The sequence below is a fragment of the Clarias gariepinus genome, chromosome 17 (assembly GCF_024256425.1).
Source record: "Clarias gariepinus isolate MV-2021 ecotype Netherlands chromosome 17, CGAR_prim_01v2, whole genome shotgun sequence".
NCBI lineage: Eukaryota > Metazoa > Chordata > Actinopteri > Siluriformes > Clariidae > Clarias > Clarias gariepinus.
In genome coordinates this window covers 28,420,372-28,434,623 of record NC_071116.1, presented here as the reverse complement: position 1 = coordinate 28,434,623, position 14,252 = coordinate 28,420,372, and the positions used below count along the sequence as shown (strand labels likewise).

The 14,252-nt window shown below is 38.5% G+C and overlaps 1 protein-coding gene across 3 annotated transcripts in view; it reads right to left on the bottom strand.

Annotated features, from left to right (window-relative positions):
* Positions 1-2,996: 2,996 nt before the first annotated feature.
* The window catches only part of dpysl2b (dihydropyrimidinase like 2b), a 36,172-nt gene continuing 24,916 nt past the window's right edge, over positions 2,997-14,252 (bottom strand). For 2 of the 3 annotated variants that reach the window (XM_053515729.1, XM_053515731.1), the window contains 4 exons: positions 13,830-14,000; positions 9,917-10,096; positions 7,931-8,096; positions 2,997-6,158 (listed from right to left, as the gene is read on the bottom strand). In XM_053515729.1, coding sequence (XP_053371704.1) covers positions 6,067-6,158; positions 7,931-8,096; positions 9,917-10,096; positions 13,830-14,000 — 609 coding nt within the window. In that variant the 3' untranslated portion in view covers positions 2,997-6,066. The remainder of the gene's footprint in view (positions 6,159-7,930; positions 8,097-9,916; positions 10,097-13,829; positions 14,001-14,252) is intronic. The other variant, XM_053515730.1, reaches the window with a different exon arrangement.

Genomic DNA, 14,252 nt, shown 5'->3' with positions numbered 1-14,252 from the left:
TGATGATATTTATCTAATCTCTATTATTTTTACTATTATTATTATTATTATTATTATGAAAGAAATGACTTAAAGACTGTTCCCCCTCAAAGTCGAATCTAATCATATAAAACCTGTCAAAAACATCATGAAAAATATTATTTAAATATCATTTAAAAATATCATTTAATATTTATCACTCATCTATCAGTGAACAGCATTTGTAATTGTTTTTTTCTAAAAATGTGAATTTTGTGCTAATAAGAACAAAATTGTGAAAGTTTTTTATATGATTAGATTCGACTGTGAGGGGGAACAGTCTTTAAGTCATTCCTTTCATAATAATAATAATAATAATAATAATAATAATAATAATTAAATGTTGTTTCACTTCATTTCAATTAATTGTTTACTTTAAACTGGACTTGAAAAGAATCATATTAATAAGCATTGACACAATAAAACTTTTCCTTTTCCAATACTGATGCTGAAACCTTGAGCTTGCTCTGTTAAAAAAGTAAAGATTTGTTTGTAGCATTTTTATTTATTTCAGTTAAATGCTTTCACACAAAATTACTTCCACTGCAAAAATTACACATATACAGCTAAAAAAAAAAAATCATGGGAACAATTAATCCCTGTTTGCCTTGAACACCTCTCCTATTAGTATGTTCAAGTCAAACCGTGACTGTTTCCTTTATTTTTGTTTATATTTGCAATTTTTGCAGTAGAAGTAAATCTTTTAACACTTTATAAAAAAATTTTTTAAAAATCAATTCAATCTAAAATTCTCAGTCCCAAAAATGAATAACATTTTTAGTAACCAATTTCAATCTTTCTTCTAATCTAATCTAATTTAATCTAATCTTAATAATAATTATTATTATTATTATTAATATTGTTTTTTGGTATTATTTTTTTAAATTATTAATAAAAAGTGAAATAAAAGCCTCTTAATAGCAGACTCATTATGAATAGGATATGGACATGAGTCCAGACAAAATACAAACTTAAAAGAAAAGCTACACAGCACCACCTAGTGGTCCATCCTCATCATCACGCCTTTACCATATTTTGATGTTAGTTATATAAACATTAAACAATGAATTATCCAAGTGTGTTCTCAAAATCCCTTTCAAATTTCTAATGAATGATAATGAATAATTCTAATATTATTCTTTATTCTTACGTCTATTATTTTGTTTTGTTAATAATGCATGCTGCAGCGCTCAAAAGCTGTTTCTGATTAAAAGCATATTTTCCCTCATCAGCAGCAGTTACCGTGATGTTTTCGCATGAGAAAAGGCAGGTGTTGTGTCTCGCTGCGCCAAAACATTTGTGCACGATCAATCTTTATCTGTTGCTGCTTAAACAAGCAACGTGTATTCAATTTCACTGTACGGATGAACAGAAGTCGTGACAGTATAAACTAATCTTTCCAATGTGGAGATCTGAAATTTAGATTTTTTTTTTTTTTTTTACAATTATACAGAAACATCATTCAATTATAGCAATTTCAAATCGCAAAGCGTGACTGTACAGATTCCTGAAGTCTTAAAACTGAAGTATGATGTGATTGTGGCTCAGCTGGGACAGATGTTTCTTTCTGTCCCCCTGTAACTCTGTAGGAAGCGGCCATTTTTAATAAGCTCTGCTCTCTGAGAAAGAAGAAAAACAAGAGAAAAAGAACCTGATAAGAGACAAAATGCTCTGGGAGCTGTGTTTTAAAAAGTTTACTTGTATGTTCCAAGCTTCTCAGTATAAGGTGTAGCGGCAGCATTCTTTTTATGATGATTGACCCACTGATACAGCAATAAGGAGCTGAAAATACAGTTTATGCGAGAGGAAACCCAGGTTACTGCAGTGTACAGGGCGTGGCGTGTCGTAGCGTTCACTTCCTATCAAATCCACCTTCCTGAACTGACTTTTTTCATACATGAGCTGGCAGGAAAAGACCGGGCAGGACGGTTAGATGTTTTTGCAAACATTTTGCAAAAAAAGAGAAAAACTGTCTTGTGTGTGAAAAAAATTGAATGATTAAATATATGGAGATTTATACAAAAATTGTTGATTAATAAATGTATTAATGAAAATACAATTTATTTCCTGCTTTTTTCTAATGAAACAGCCTAAAAGACAGGAAACCCAGGGTACTGAAGGGGACAGGACGTGGGGGGTCGTAGCGTTCGCTTCCTATTGGTGCCAGTTATCGACCAGAATCACAACTAAATTTTGGCACACAAAAAAAAATCCTAATTTCCACCTATGAGTGTTGGAGTTTTTGTGCTAACAGTCCTGGTTTGACTTGACATTTGCTGTACATCATACTTTAATTTAAAGCAGCCGTCCTCAAATATCCTCTAATAATCCATCCATCCATCCATCCATCCAGCCGCCTCCGCTGTCCAACTAGGGGCTATGGACGTCAGTGGTGACCACTGTATTTATTCCCATTTTTACATCTGTGGCAGTCCGGAGGTGGTCAACACTCACATACATTCACACACTTCAGGCAATTAGGGAACGCCAATTAGCCTAAACCTACCAAGCCAGGAGAGAACATGCAAACTCCATGCATACGGACCCCAAGACGGGAATCGAACATGAAACCTGGAGGTGCGTGGCAACATTCAACCTAACCGCTAATCCGCGAAGAACATCACGTTGAGTTCTGAAAACTTAATCAGAAATCTCTTAAGCCTAATTAAGTTTATTTTGCTTTTTATATATCAATAAAATAAAAACTTTTTATTTAGTTGTTAGAAATGAAATCTCATAGCAAGCCTGCAGTACCCTTAGACAGCTACGACATTTTAGGAAAAATTGACTTAAAGCAATTTACGGGACACTTGAGTCAGGATATGAGTTTTAGGAGCAGGAGCACACACAGGAGCAGCGTCCCAAAAGCTACACGGAGCTGATACACACCAACTCACATTTAAAACAACACCATCATCATCATCATCGTTGTCATCGTTATCAACAGAACAGACAGAACGACGCTTGTTTTTTTTTTTTTACCATTTTTATTTTTGTCAAATCACCATTTTTTTTTTTGTACATCACCATCCATTACACACTTTTCAGCGCACATGAGCGAACATCCTCAAACCCCAGAGACACGATCGACCTGCCAAGAGTGGGGTTTGGAGGAGGGGGAGGGGGGGGGGGGTATAAGGGGTATGGGGGCGAGTGGAGAAAGAAGAAGGATTCTAACAGCATAGCGAACCCAGGCTGAAACGTCCCTCAGCCGCAGTCAGCAAACAGCGTTTCACTTACATCACATACTAGAGGCATAGAAAACATACAGGTTTACAGAATGAGGTACGTTAAGTATATGTGTGTGTGTGTGTGTGTGTGTGTGTGTGTGTGTGTATTATGAATGTTGAAAGCTATACTAGATGACGATGTGAGGAGGCAAAGCCTGAAGCTTAAGGCATGTCTTCTTCTTCTTGATTTTTTAATATCAGCTTAATGCACATGCATGCATACACCAGCGACTCTGCACGTGTTGTGGGTTCGCTCTTTTTTTTTCTTTTTTTTTTTTTTTTGGAGTGTGGTTGTTCTAAAGATCTATCCACCCCTGGATCTGTACCCCACACAGAACCTTCGAGAACATGCAACCCCCCAGACGAGAGGAGAACATCATGTCACCGAAGTTGAGAAAGCGTTATGCATGACGACATTTTGAACCGTTTCCAGTTGAGACACAAACAGACATGTGTTTTATCTTACAGCATGGAACAGATTTAAAAAGAGGAAAAAAAAAAGAAAAAGACGACGGTCCAAATGAGTCAATGTTGTTTTTATAGCACCGTGTCTGGAAGGGTTGCTACGGGCAACTTCCGACATATCAGAGCGTGTTGCCATGACAAACACTGAGCCGTAGTCGTAGTAACGCCGGATAACACATGAATGCAGGAAGGAGGGAAGTCACAGAGGAAAACAGACATCGTTAGTTCAATGAAATATGAGGATTGATAAAGGAAATCAAGAAAAATGATCAGTTAAAACAAACAAACAGAAAAAGTAAAGTTGGCCAGCTCCCATTACAGCCTCCGAATTCATTTCATCAACAAAGAACAGACGACCTCATGCTGAAAAAATGTCGTTTGGAGCGTACGCTCTCCCTCTCTCTCCTCTTTTTTCTTTTTGTTGCTGCTAACATGCTCCTCTAATCCTCCGTTAACTTCCATTCGGAAATCCCCTCGCTCGCTTCGCCCTGGAATGTCAGCGCTACGTCTCCCGTAATCGTATTCAAAATTCCTTATAGAGTTAAAACTATAGAGCGTACAACTCGCACTCCTGGAACGGTGGCGTAATTAAACAGATAAATCCCTATGCATTTGTGTGTGTGTGTGTAAGTGTGTTTTTGTAGTCGTGGGGAGGAAAAGGTGAGTGACAGAGGATCCAAGACTTTTGCAAATGAAAAAATGAAAAAGGTTGAATGCTATGAGACAGTTACACAAGGATACACTTGACCCAGCGTGACTTTTTATTTTTTTTCACGACCCTACAGTTAAAGTTATGTTATGCGTCGGACGCAGTGACGCGTCCGTATGATCGTCACAATCCATGCTTTAAAAAAAATGGCTCAACCCTTCAGCAATTTTTTTTATTTTATTTTTTTTTTGATGAAAGCATTTCAGTGTGGCGAAAGTACGGTGTTGTAAATGATCATCCATCGCACTACGTCACCAACATCGACATTCGACATTTACCCCCCTGTAATGGCACTGCGACACATAATCTCGACCCAGACCCTTGTGGAGACGGGTCAAGAAGAAAAAATCTGGCACCTTTGCATCGGTTTACGGCTATTCTACAGCTATAGCCTTCTTTTTTTTTTTCATCAGCAAGTTTAATAGAAATGTAAAAAAAAATAAATAAAAAAAAAATAAATGAGGAACCAAAATAATAATAAGAAGAATAATGATCAGTACACTTTAGTTACTTTATGCACAGGCGTAAAGCTAAGTGTTAGGGTTCGGCTAAATCATAAGATAGTACATCTAGAATTTCATTTCCATTGACGTGAAAATGCCATATTTGAATATTATTGTAATGTTGGAATTTAAAACTGTTTTAGAAAAATAATAATAATAATAATAATAATAACAAAAAACGTAAATCTGACTTTACAGGAACGGCAGAAGTTACAATCCCAATAAAGTCACATTTTTATATGAATATTAAACAAATACAATGATGTAAACCTTAAACACGTCTCCAATTTCCAAATTTCCCATCTGCACCTGACACTTATTTATCACGACGAGCCAGACAATTCATCAATCGCAAACCTCACTTTAACACATTAAAGCCGCTTCCTCGTGTGAATTTGATTTATTTTTAGAGCGTGAAGTTTTAATCAGTTGTCCTGATGTTTTTTGGATTTATGTAAGTTTTTCATTTCTGGTCAAAATGACCTTGGTTTCCAACTAAAGTTAACGTTTACATACTACTATAGAAAAGCCGATCTGATTGTAACTCGGTTTAAGCCAATTATACTCAGAATATTCACGATGCAGGTCGTGTGCTTACAGAAAATTATAGAAAGTCCCACAATAACAGAAAAACAACTTGATGCCACCGGATGTGCTCAAAGCTAGGACTCTGTGTGCCACTCACCTTGTTAAATAAAGTTAGAATGATAAACAGTAACTGCTTAGCCTATTATCTGGACCCCTCCGATGAAAAAAAAAAAGGTGTTAAATAAAGAAAAAAATATATATAAAATGACATGATCGATAAAAATACAGTATAAAAAATGCTAAATCATACAATCAAGGTGCTCAAATATGGAGTGTTAATTATTTTCCTTTTTATCTTCACATGAGGCAAATACTTGTTTTTTTTATTTCGTTAAATTTCTCCTCAAGGAGGAGGGTTTAGGGTTTAGGGGTTAGGGTTTCTGACAAGGAGGGAACAACGGGGTAAACATAGTATAGGAGTATGAGATTAAAGAGGGTTAGTGGGTTTCGGGAGCGGAGAGTCTCGACTCTGGACCTTAGCGTTGGGATGAGAAACACCTCCGCTTGTAAACACCCCCCAACCCTCTGATCTCCTGCAGGGGAGCCGGGAGCTCTAACCCAGGCTGGTGATGTTAGCCCTGCCACCAGGGGGCGCGACGATGCGCTGAGTGCTGCGCCGTGGAACGTTGTCATCGACCTGAGCACCTGCGGAGGAGAAAAAACGAAAGCAAACACTTACACGTCTGTGAACCGTGAACTCTTATTGTTTCAGAGTGTATCGCTAACGAGGGCACGAGGTCGACGCATCCTGGTATTGTGTCAGGCCTCGACCTTTCGCGACTCTAATCTTGGGCCTGGTTATCGAGCAGAGACTCGTACTGGAATAAACTTCTCTAAAGAATGGATTCATTCACAGTGCTTCATGTAGGAAAACTTTTTAATTGGAAAATCTGTTTTATTCCAGAAGAACAAAGTGAAGAACGCTTTGAATGAACCGTTTGTCCTAGAAGGCCGAGCGTGAAACGCGTCTCAGTGTGAAGTCAATAGTGAAAGTCGTTTCTTTGACAAATTCCTGCAATACAAAATGTTCATAAAGAGACACTTCACACAAGAGACTCAAGTTTCAGGAATTTTAATCATAAACTCATTAATTAAATGTGTTTCTTAAGGGTTTAACGGATAACGCTTATAGAGTTCTAAATGTTTTTTGTTTTCATAAGATAGACGAAAGCGAGACAATAATTACACTCTTACTTAAAGGATGCTCGGCTTTCGTGAGGTTCCTTACTGTAATATTCCACTGTATCATTTACACTGAACCTTTAAGCTTTGCTTTTATAATCTATTACATTTATAATTGTGCAATAATGCATTAATACTGTACGAGTTAGAATAAGAGAATTCTTTAAAAGCTTGAGTTAACACTTAGCAGGTTTAAGTGTGTATAGGAACTTTACTTGGATTTAAAAAACAATGAGGTTTACCATAGGTCAAGGATAGAGAAGAACAATTCTACATTTATCTTATATATACAACTTAAGAATGTGAACTTTTATTGTCTACTTTTCCCACCTGAGGCTAAACGCTACAAGATTCCTAAATCATGGCCTCAACATAGTCACCTCGTGGCCACTCATAAACTACCTCATTCCTATTTAATATTTCATTCTCATGCCAGTTGTTAAGGACTCCCCACCCCCACCCCCCAATGTCACCAAAGGTGCTCCATAGCAGCAAACATTTATTTTTTTAAAATAATTAAAAAAACTCTCTCTCTCTCTCTCACTCTCTCTCGATGGGTTCTGCATAGCAGCCTTAAGGGTTTTCTAAAAGAGTACGACGGAAATAACAGGTTGTTCTAAACTGAACGGCTTCTTGGCTTCCTTAAAATCTCTTAATAAAATATTATGTTGTAAGATTATACATGGAATATTTATTTCTTCCCCACCGAGGGTTCTACGGTTAGCTTTTTATACATTTCTACAAATGTAGGAGTAACTGTGAGCAACTGTGTTATATTTTGGAGCCTCTAAATTAGTGAATCATCTGTAGTAGAGTTCTAAAGAGAACCTTTAAGGGTTTCCAAGTTTCAACCCTTTTAGATGTTTAAAGGATTATTTTTAGAAAATATTTCGTAAAAGTGCCCCATTCACCCCCCCAACCCCCCCTCCCCCCTTAAATGGTCTCTATTTTTTTAAGGTTCTGGTAGAGGGTTCTAGATTCTTTTTCTTCCCCTCTGTATGAGTATACAGCAGAACACAATCAAATCCTATGCCACCAGACTTATTGAAGCTATTCCTAAACTTCCTTATGTGTGTTTTGGACAGGTTAGGGTTCTTGAATGGGTTCAAGATTCCCCAGTGTTCCAATCTTTGAGTTCTAAAGGTAACACGTTAACAGCTCTAATAGAACTCTACTACAGTGAGCGCACGCCATACTGCGGTTCTCTAAGCTTTAGTTCTAGTTTCTACACTGACCAGAGAGGCTGAATCCAGACTGGTGCAGGTTCCTGACTGGCTGACCTTGCTGCTTTGCTGGAGATGTTTTGGTTGAAGAAGCAGGAGTAACAGCCTTGGGAGTGACGGTGACCTCACACACCGGCCCGTCGTACAGGCCGCGAGGAACGCCCCTCAACTCAGCAAGCTGCGGAAAACATAAATAAATAAAGCTATAAATATAATCCCTAATTTACTTCACAGCACTGATGGATTTTATAATCAGATTAATTTTTTATAACAGCAGCTGGATGAGGGTGCAAATCACAGGTTTACATTTATTACATTTAATAGGTTATTGTTTCTATAGCAACCGCTCATTTACAGGGACGTGTACGGCACGGCTCTACTGACCAACAGTAAAAAATGTAAACACAGAGACATTTATTAAGTATTCATGGAAGGAGTCTCCAGTGTTAGTGGTTTAGTTTCACAACGTGGGAGTAAATGAACAAAAAGTATGATATGGCATTCTTAAACTTATAAAGTATTGCAATTGACAAACTGCTGAGATATAAAAAAAAAAATTACTGTCAGAATTCTGAAATAAAAATCTAAATGCTCTTATGGACTTTGGTGGGTGTGGCTAAATGGGAATCACCTATGATGGGCCTAAAGCTGGGTAATTGATCTATGCTATTTAATCAATCTATTATTGATCGATTCAGTTTATTGAATCAATAGGTTATTTTTCAATTCAAGACCGATTCATATTTTTAATTATTTAGGTAAACTTTCAAATTATATATTCTCTTACAGTGATAATTTCCTTAAAAAACACAGTATACCATCCTTTCTGCAGAAAACTGCGTCCATCTGCAGTGTTTAGCGAGAGTATCACTTATTCCTCTACTTTTATGTTTACCAGTGACTGGTGAAATACTGCCACCTACTGGACTGGAGTGTGGCACAGACAATTTGCAGAATGATTTGCAAGATGGTAAGACGAGGAAAAAAAACGTATAGTAGATAGTTTTTATAAGCAGTTTTAAATACAGTGAAACCTTGGATTGTAAAAACTTGGTGGGGCATTTTAACTTGATTTTGACTTGAAGTCTTGACATACGAGTAGTGTGCATGCGCTTTGTCTGCCGAGTGTCACGTGATCACAACTGAGCCAATGGTTCTTCTCTCTCTCGTGCTGTGGGATTGTGGGTAATCGTCTCCTAGCACGCGGGTACTGTTGACTATAACACTGTGACCACGTGTGTGCACGCGTAAGGAATTATTTTATTTTTGTGTGTGTGTCCATGTGTGGTGACTGTTCCTTAGTAACTGAACTGCAACAACAGTCTTAGTGAAAAAAAAGATTAATCAGACTGTAGCGGTGCGGGAGGTGAATCTATTTCATCAATCCTCAAAAGGAGGAAAAAAGCGAGTGACATTAGAGAGATTCTTTGCTAACTAAAGATTCCAATTTGCCAACAGGGCAGTGATTCCGTTAGTGTGTGTGTGTGTGTGTGTGTGTGTGTGTGTGCAGTAGCTCCCTCCCTTCTCCTTTCCTCTCTCTTCTTACTATAGCTAGAATTATTTTCAAAGGTACAGTGGAGGTTAATTTGTTTTATTTTTACTTTAGATTTTGTACTAATTATTTTTATATAAATATTTTGGGGTTCTGGAATAAATTATTACTTATTGGAGAAATTCGCTTTGATATACAAGCACACTTCCAGGACAAATTATGGTCGCAATCCAAGGTTTAACTCTACTTTAAAACGTGTAACAAATCTGGCTGTTTGGGATCGAATGGAACTGAAATTCTCAATACGCAAATATCTAACTGAATCAAATTAACAGTTGTGAACACGCTAAGCATTTTTCAGGTGATTGGCATTTTAACTGATAGTAAATGATCCCCATTGTGTAGGTATAGTAATATGGAAACTGTGAATTTTAAATAAAGCATATGCACGGTTTCTGGTTTCAGGACTTAAACCGCATGGTTGGAATAAAACCTCGGTTCCGTACCCTGCTGCGTGCTTTTATCCTCTTGTAGACGAAGTCAGGGAACGGTTTTCGACCAACGTAGCGTCCCGAGCCCTCGGTGGTGTGCAGAGTTCCGTCCTCTAGTACAATCTTCCCCTGGCTGATGACCACTAGCGGAGCTCCACGCACCTCCATGCCCTCGAAAATGTTGTACTCCACAGCCTGCACACCAGAAACAAGAACACACACACAAACACACACACACACAAACACACACAAACACACACACACACAAACACAGATAGATAGTTAAACATAACAGCTTCCCTGATGGTGTCCAAGCACTAGTGAAACACTGGGATAAGTGCATTAGTGTATCAGGGGATTATATAGAGACATAAAACGTAATTAATGCTTTTACTTTTATTCTGGACAATCAAAAGTCCGGCTTTTTCACACAATATATCACTCGTCTCGTCACACCACCGAGATACGATGTACCGTAGATGTAAATTTTTGAATGTCGCCGGCGCACCGCTTCGTCCCTGCTCTCCTTCACTCTTTCGCGCCTGTCTTCAACAAGTGGTTCTGGTTTTCTGGAGCACTCCAGGACTCCAACCCCAGTTATTTTCCCTTCAACTCTACCGCAAATACTCGCCAGTCCTCCACACATTTCATCTGATCCACCTTTGGTAAATCTTTCCTCCCTCCTGTGATTTGTACTGTATGAGGAAAATTTTTATAACAACAGGTATCTACAGAAGCCAGCGATACGGGAGGAAAAAAAAGGTAGAGAGAAAAGAAAAAAGGCTTCGAGATTCAAGGTTTAATGTTAAATCAGTGTTTTTTGAGAGTTCAAAGCTAAAGATGGCTTAAAGACTATTTCCTTAATTAGCGCAGAGATCAGACAGAGTGTGTGGTATGACTAGCGGTTTTATGCTGGAACTGAAAGAAAGACGGCAGAGTGTGTGTGTGTGTGTGTGTGTGTGTGTTGTTGCTCAGTGCATTAAATATTATGGCTACCCTGCTAACGATGCCATGGCAAGTCCCTTCGGAGGTAAAAACAGCATATGTGTGTGTGCATACACGCACACATACACGCACACACACACACATATATACATACACACACACACACACTGGCCAAGTTTCCTGTACCTCATGGAATGATATCCTTCCTGACTAAACGGAAAATAAACTGGAAAAAAAAACACCATTTTACTCACTTAATTAAAGTTGTAATTTTTTTAAATTAATTTATAGTTTCAATTTAACGTTATGGAACAGGTTAGGCCTCCGAGCAAGCAAAAAGTGTTTTATTCCTCTTATACTATTTGATACATACTTTTAACCTATTTATTGTTAAACCTTATCTTATCTCTTACATTACAGCAACTACAACTTGTCCTTTCTTTTCCATCTCGTTTTTTCTTTCTTCATTTTTTTCATGTCGGCGCAAAGAAGCAAAAAACTCCTGTACATCTCACAGACGGCGGAAAAAATTACAGCTTTTTTTCTGACACCGGAGACTCCTTCCAACAACGACGCCTTTTTATTACTGAATAAGGTCATTATTACCGAATGAGCCGTTAATATAGAAACCGTAACGTTAATGCATTCATATAAACCTGCGACCTGCAGCTGCAGCACGGTCAGAGTATTGTCAGGCAATTCACACACACACACACACACACACGGATCCTGTTACGGCTGCCAAGAATGAGTTGAGTTATGATCCAACACTTGGGCAGCGTTTTCAGCATGACATCAGCGTTGAACCATGAGTCAGAGCTCCACACCCAGGCTCTGGTGAACGACTCGGCCGAGCGCTGACAGTCAGCGCTAAAGAACCGCTACATAAAAACGGCTCTGTATGCTAATGTAAAACCGGTGTATTATTAAATACACCCTAGACACCTCGTTTTCCATGGAAGCAATTAGGACCGTTTTGGAAATGAAAATTATGTTTAGCTGATTTACAGGGTGTTTTTTGCGTCACGTCGGATAAAACTGCTCAAAGTCGGTCGCTAGCCGCCGTCACTGATGTAAGTCTTTGCGCTGCACATAAAAAAAATATATTTGTTAGAGTTAGTGTGCTGGACAAACCCTTGCAACATCATCTTTCTCTTTTTCAGTAGATCAAAAAGAGTAAAAAAATTTGAATAATTCCATGGTAACTGCAGCGGATGGAAGTTGACTCAAGACCACATGAAGGCTTGAGAAAGGAAGAAAGCAAAAAAAGAAAATCACGATGACCTTCTATTCAGACATGATGCATTATTTAGGGACACGGACAATTAGGGAGCAGTCCGGCGCTCCGTGCTCAGCTCGGAGAAAAACTAAAACCTGAAGAAGAGGAATCGCTCCTCGATGATGCACGTCCCTGTGCGGCGGTCGCAGAAATCAAGGCCATGAAAGAGCTGAGATTTTAACGTTTTTAACATCAGCATTACAGCCCTGATCTGTCACCAGGCATCTATCACACACACACACACACACACACACACTTAAAGAGTTGGTTAGATTTAGAAGTAGGCAAAAATCTTCTACTCGTAAAGAGTAAAGGGTTTAGTGAAATAATATGCTTTTTTTTATTGCAGGGAGAGTACTTAGAGATCTTTTAATAATCTTTTACATTTTTGATTCTCTCTCATATACAGTATGTACACTCACTGGCCACTTCATTAGGTACAGCTTGCTAGTGCTGGGTTGGACCCCATTTGCCTTCAAAACCGGCACAGATTTAACACGCTTCTGGAAACATTTATCAGCTGCACGTCCATGATGCGTGATCTCCTGTTCCACCACGTCCTAAAAATGCTCCACTGGATTGAGATCTGGTGTCCGTGAAGCCCGTGTGAGTACAGTGACCTCAAAGTCATGTTCAAGAAACCAGTTTGAGATGATGTTAGCTTTGGCGTGACATGGCATGATACCCTGTGCTCATAAAGGGATGGACACATTCAGCAACAACACTCAGGTAGACTGTGAGATTTACACCATGGTCAGCTGGTATATTGGTGAGCCCATGTGATCTGTACCCTCGGTTTCCTGCTGCTGTAGCCCATCTGCTTCATAATTCGAACGTGTGGTGTGTTCAGAGACGCTCTTCAGCGTATCTTGGTTGTAACAAGGTGTTATTTGAGTTCTTGTTGCCTTTCTATCAGCTCGGACCAGTCGGAGCTCAGCACGGCATTCTCACCCAGAGAACTGGTGTTGTGAGCTCAGATGGTTGAGATGGTTGTGAGTCTGGCACCAACAACCATGACACGTCCAAAGTCACTTAAATCACCTCCCTTCCCCATTCTGATGATCATGGTAAAAGGGTATTATTCTAAAATGCTAAATTGTTAAGATAGATATCGCAACATGAATTTGACATGGTTACGGACACTACAGAGTTGTTTTTTTTGCTTTTACCAAAAAACAATTTAAACAACAATTTTTACAGGTCATATGTTTCTAGAAGCTTAGTAAAGTTTTACTATCAATACTCGATATCAATCCTATCAATATTAAAGATTTGTATTTTAAATGATTATAGCTTGAAGCAAGACAGTATAACGCTGAAATTTCAACTTTTGAAACTTTTTTGCCGTCATTTTTGGGGCAAATATAAAATCATCTGTCTTAAACAGCTGAAGTTAGCAACTTTTACGAAAGCTCCCATGTTTTTTACTCTATTATATGTACTGTACAAAATAAAATAATAATAATAATAATAAAAGCAGCTCCAGACTGGGGTTCTGTTAAAACCAGCTTCATGTCTAACTGAGTTTATTACGAGCATTACATCATGAACTGATCTACGCAGACCCAGTGAAGATGAATATGGTTTTATTGTAATTAACACTTCACTGGACGACGTCATGCTCTTGTGTTTAATTTCAACTTTAAAAAATATGAAGCGTTCATCACATTCACTAATCTCTCAATAAAATCACCTGACTCTCACCAGATTGTGGCTCTTGGCCGAGATGATCTTAGTGGCGTCGGGGTCCCAGAGCACCAGGTCTGCGTCGGATCCCACAGCGATGCGGCCCTTACGGGGGTACAGGTTAAAGATCTTGGCTGCGTTCGTGCTGGTTACGGCCACAAACTGGTTCTCATCCATCTTTCCGGACACCTGAAGAGAAAAGAGCGTGATCAGAAGATAAAATGATTCTTCATGCAATCTGCTGAAAGATAAACAAATTAAAAGCAGTAAAACTTCTGATATTAAAGCCTATTTCATATATACACCCTACACACACACACATGTGCTTTAGGGCCGAATTCACTTAGAGCCAAAACACATCAAAACTGAATCGATCTGAACTCGATCACTCATTAAACCCCCTTCATCCAACAAGGTGAATTTTAGGTAACCTGTAATTGA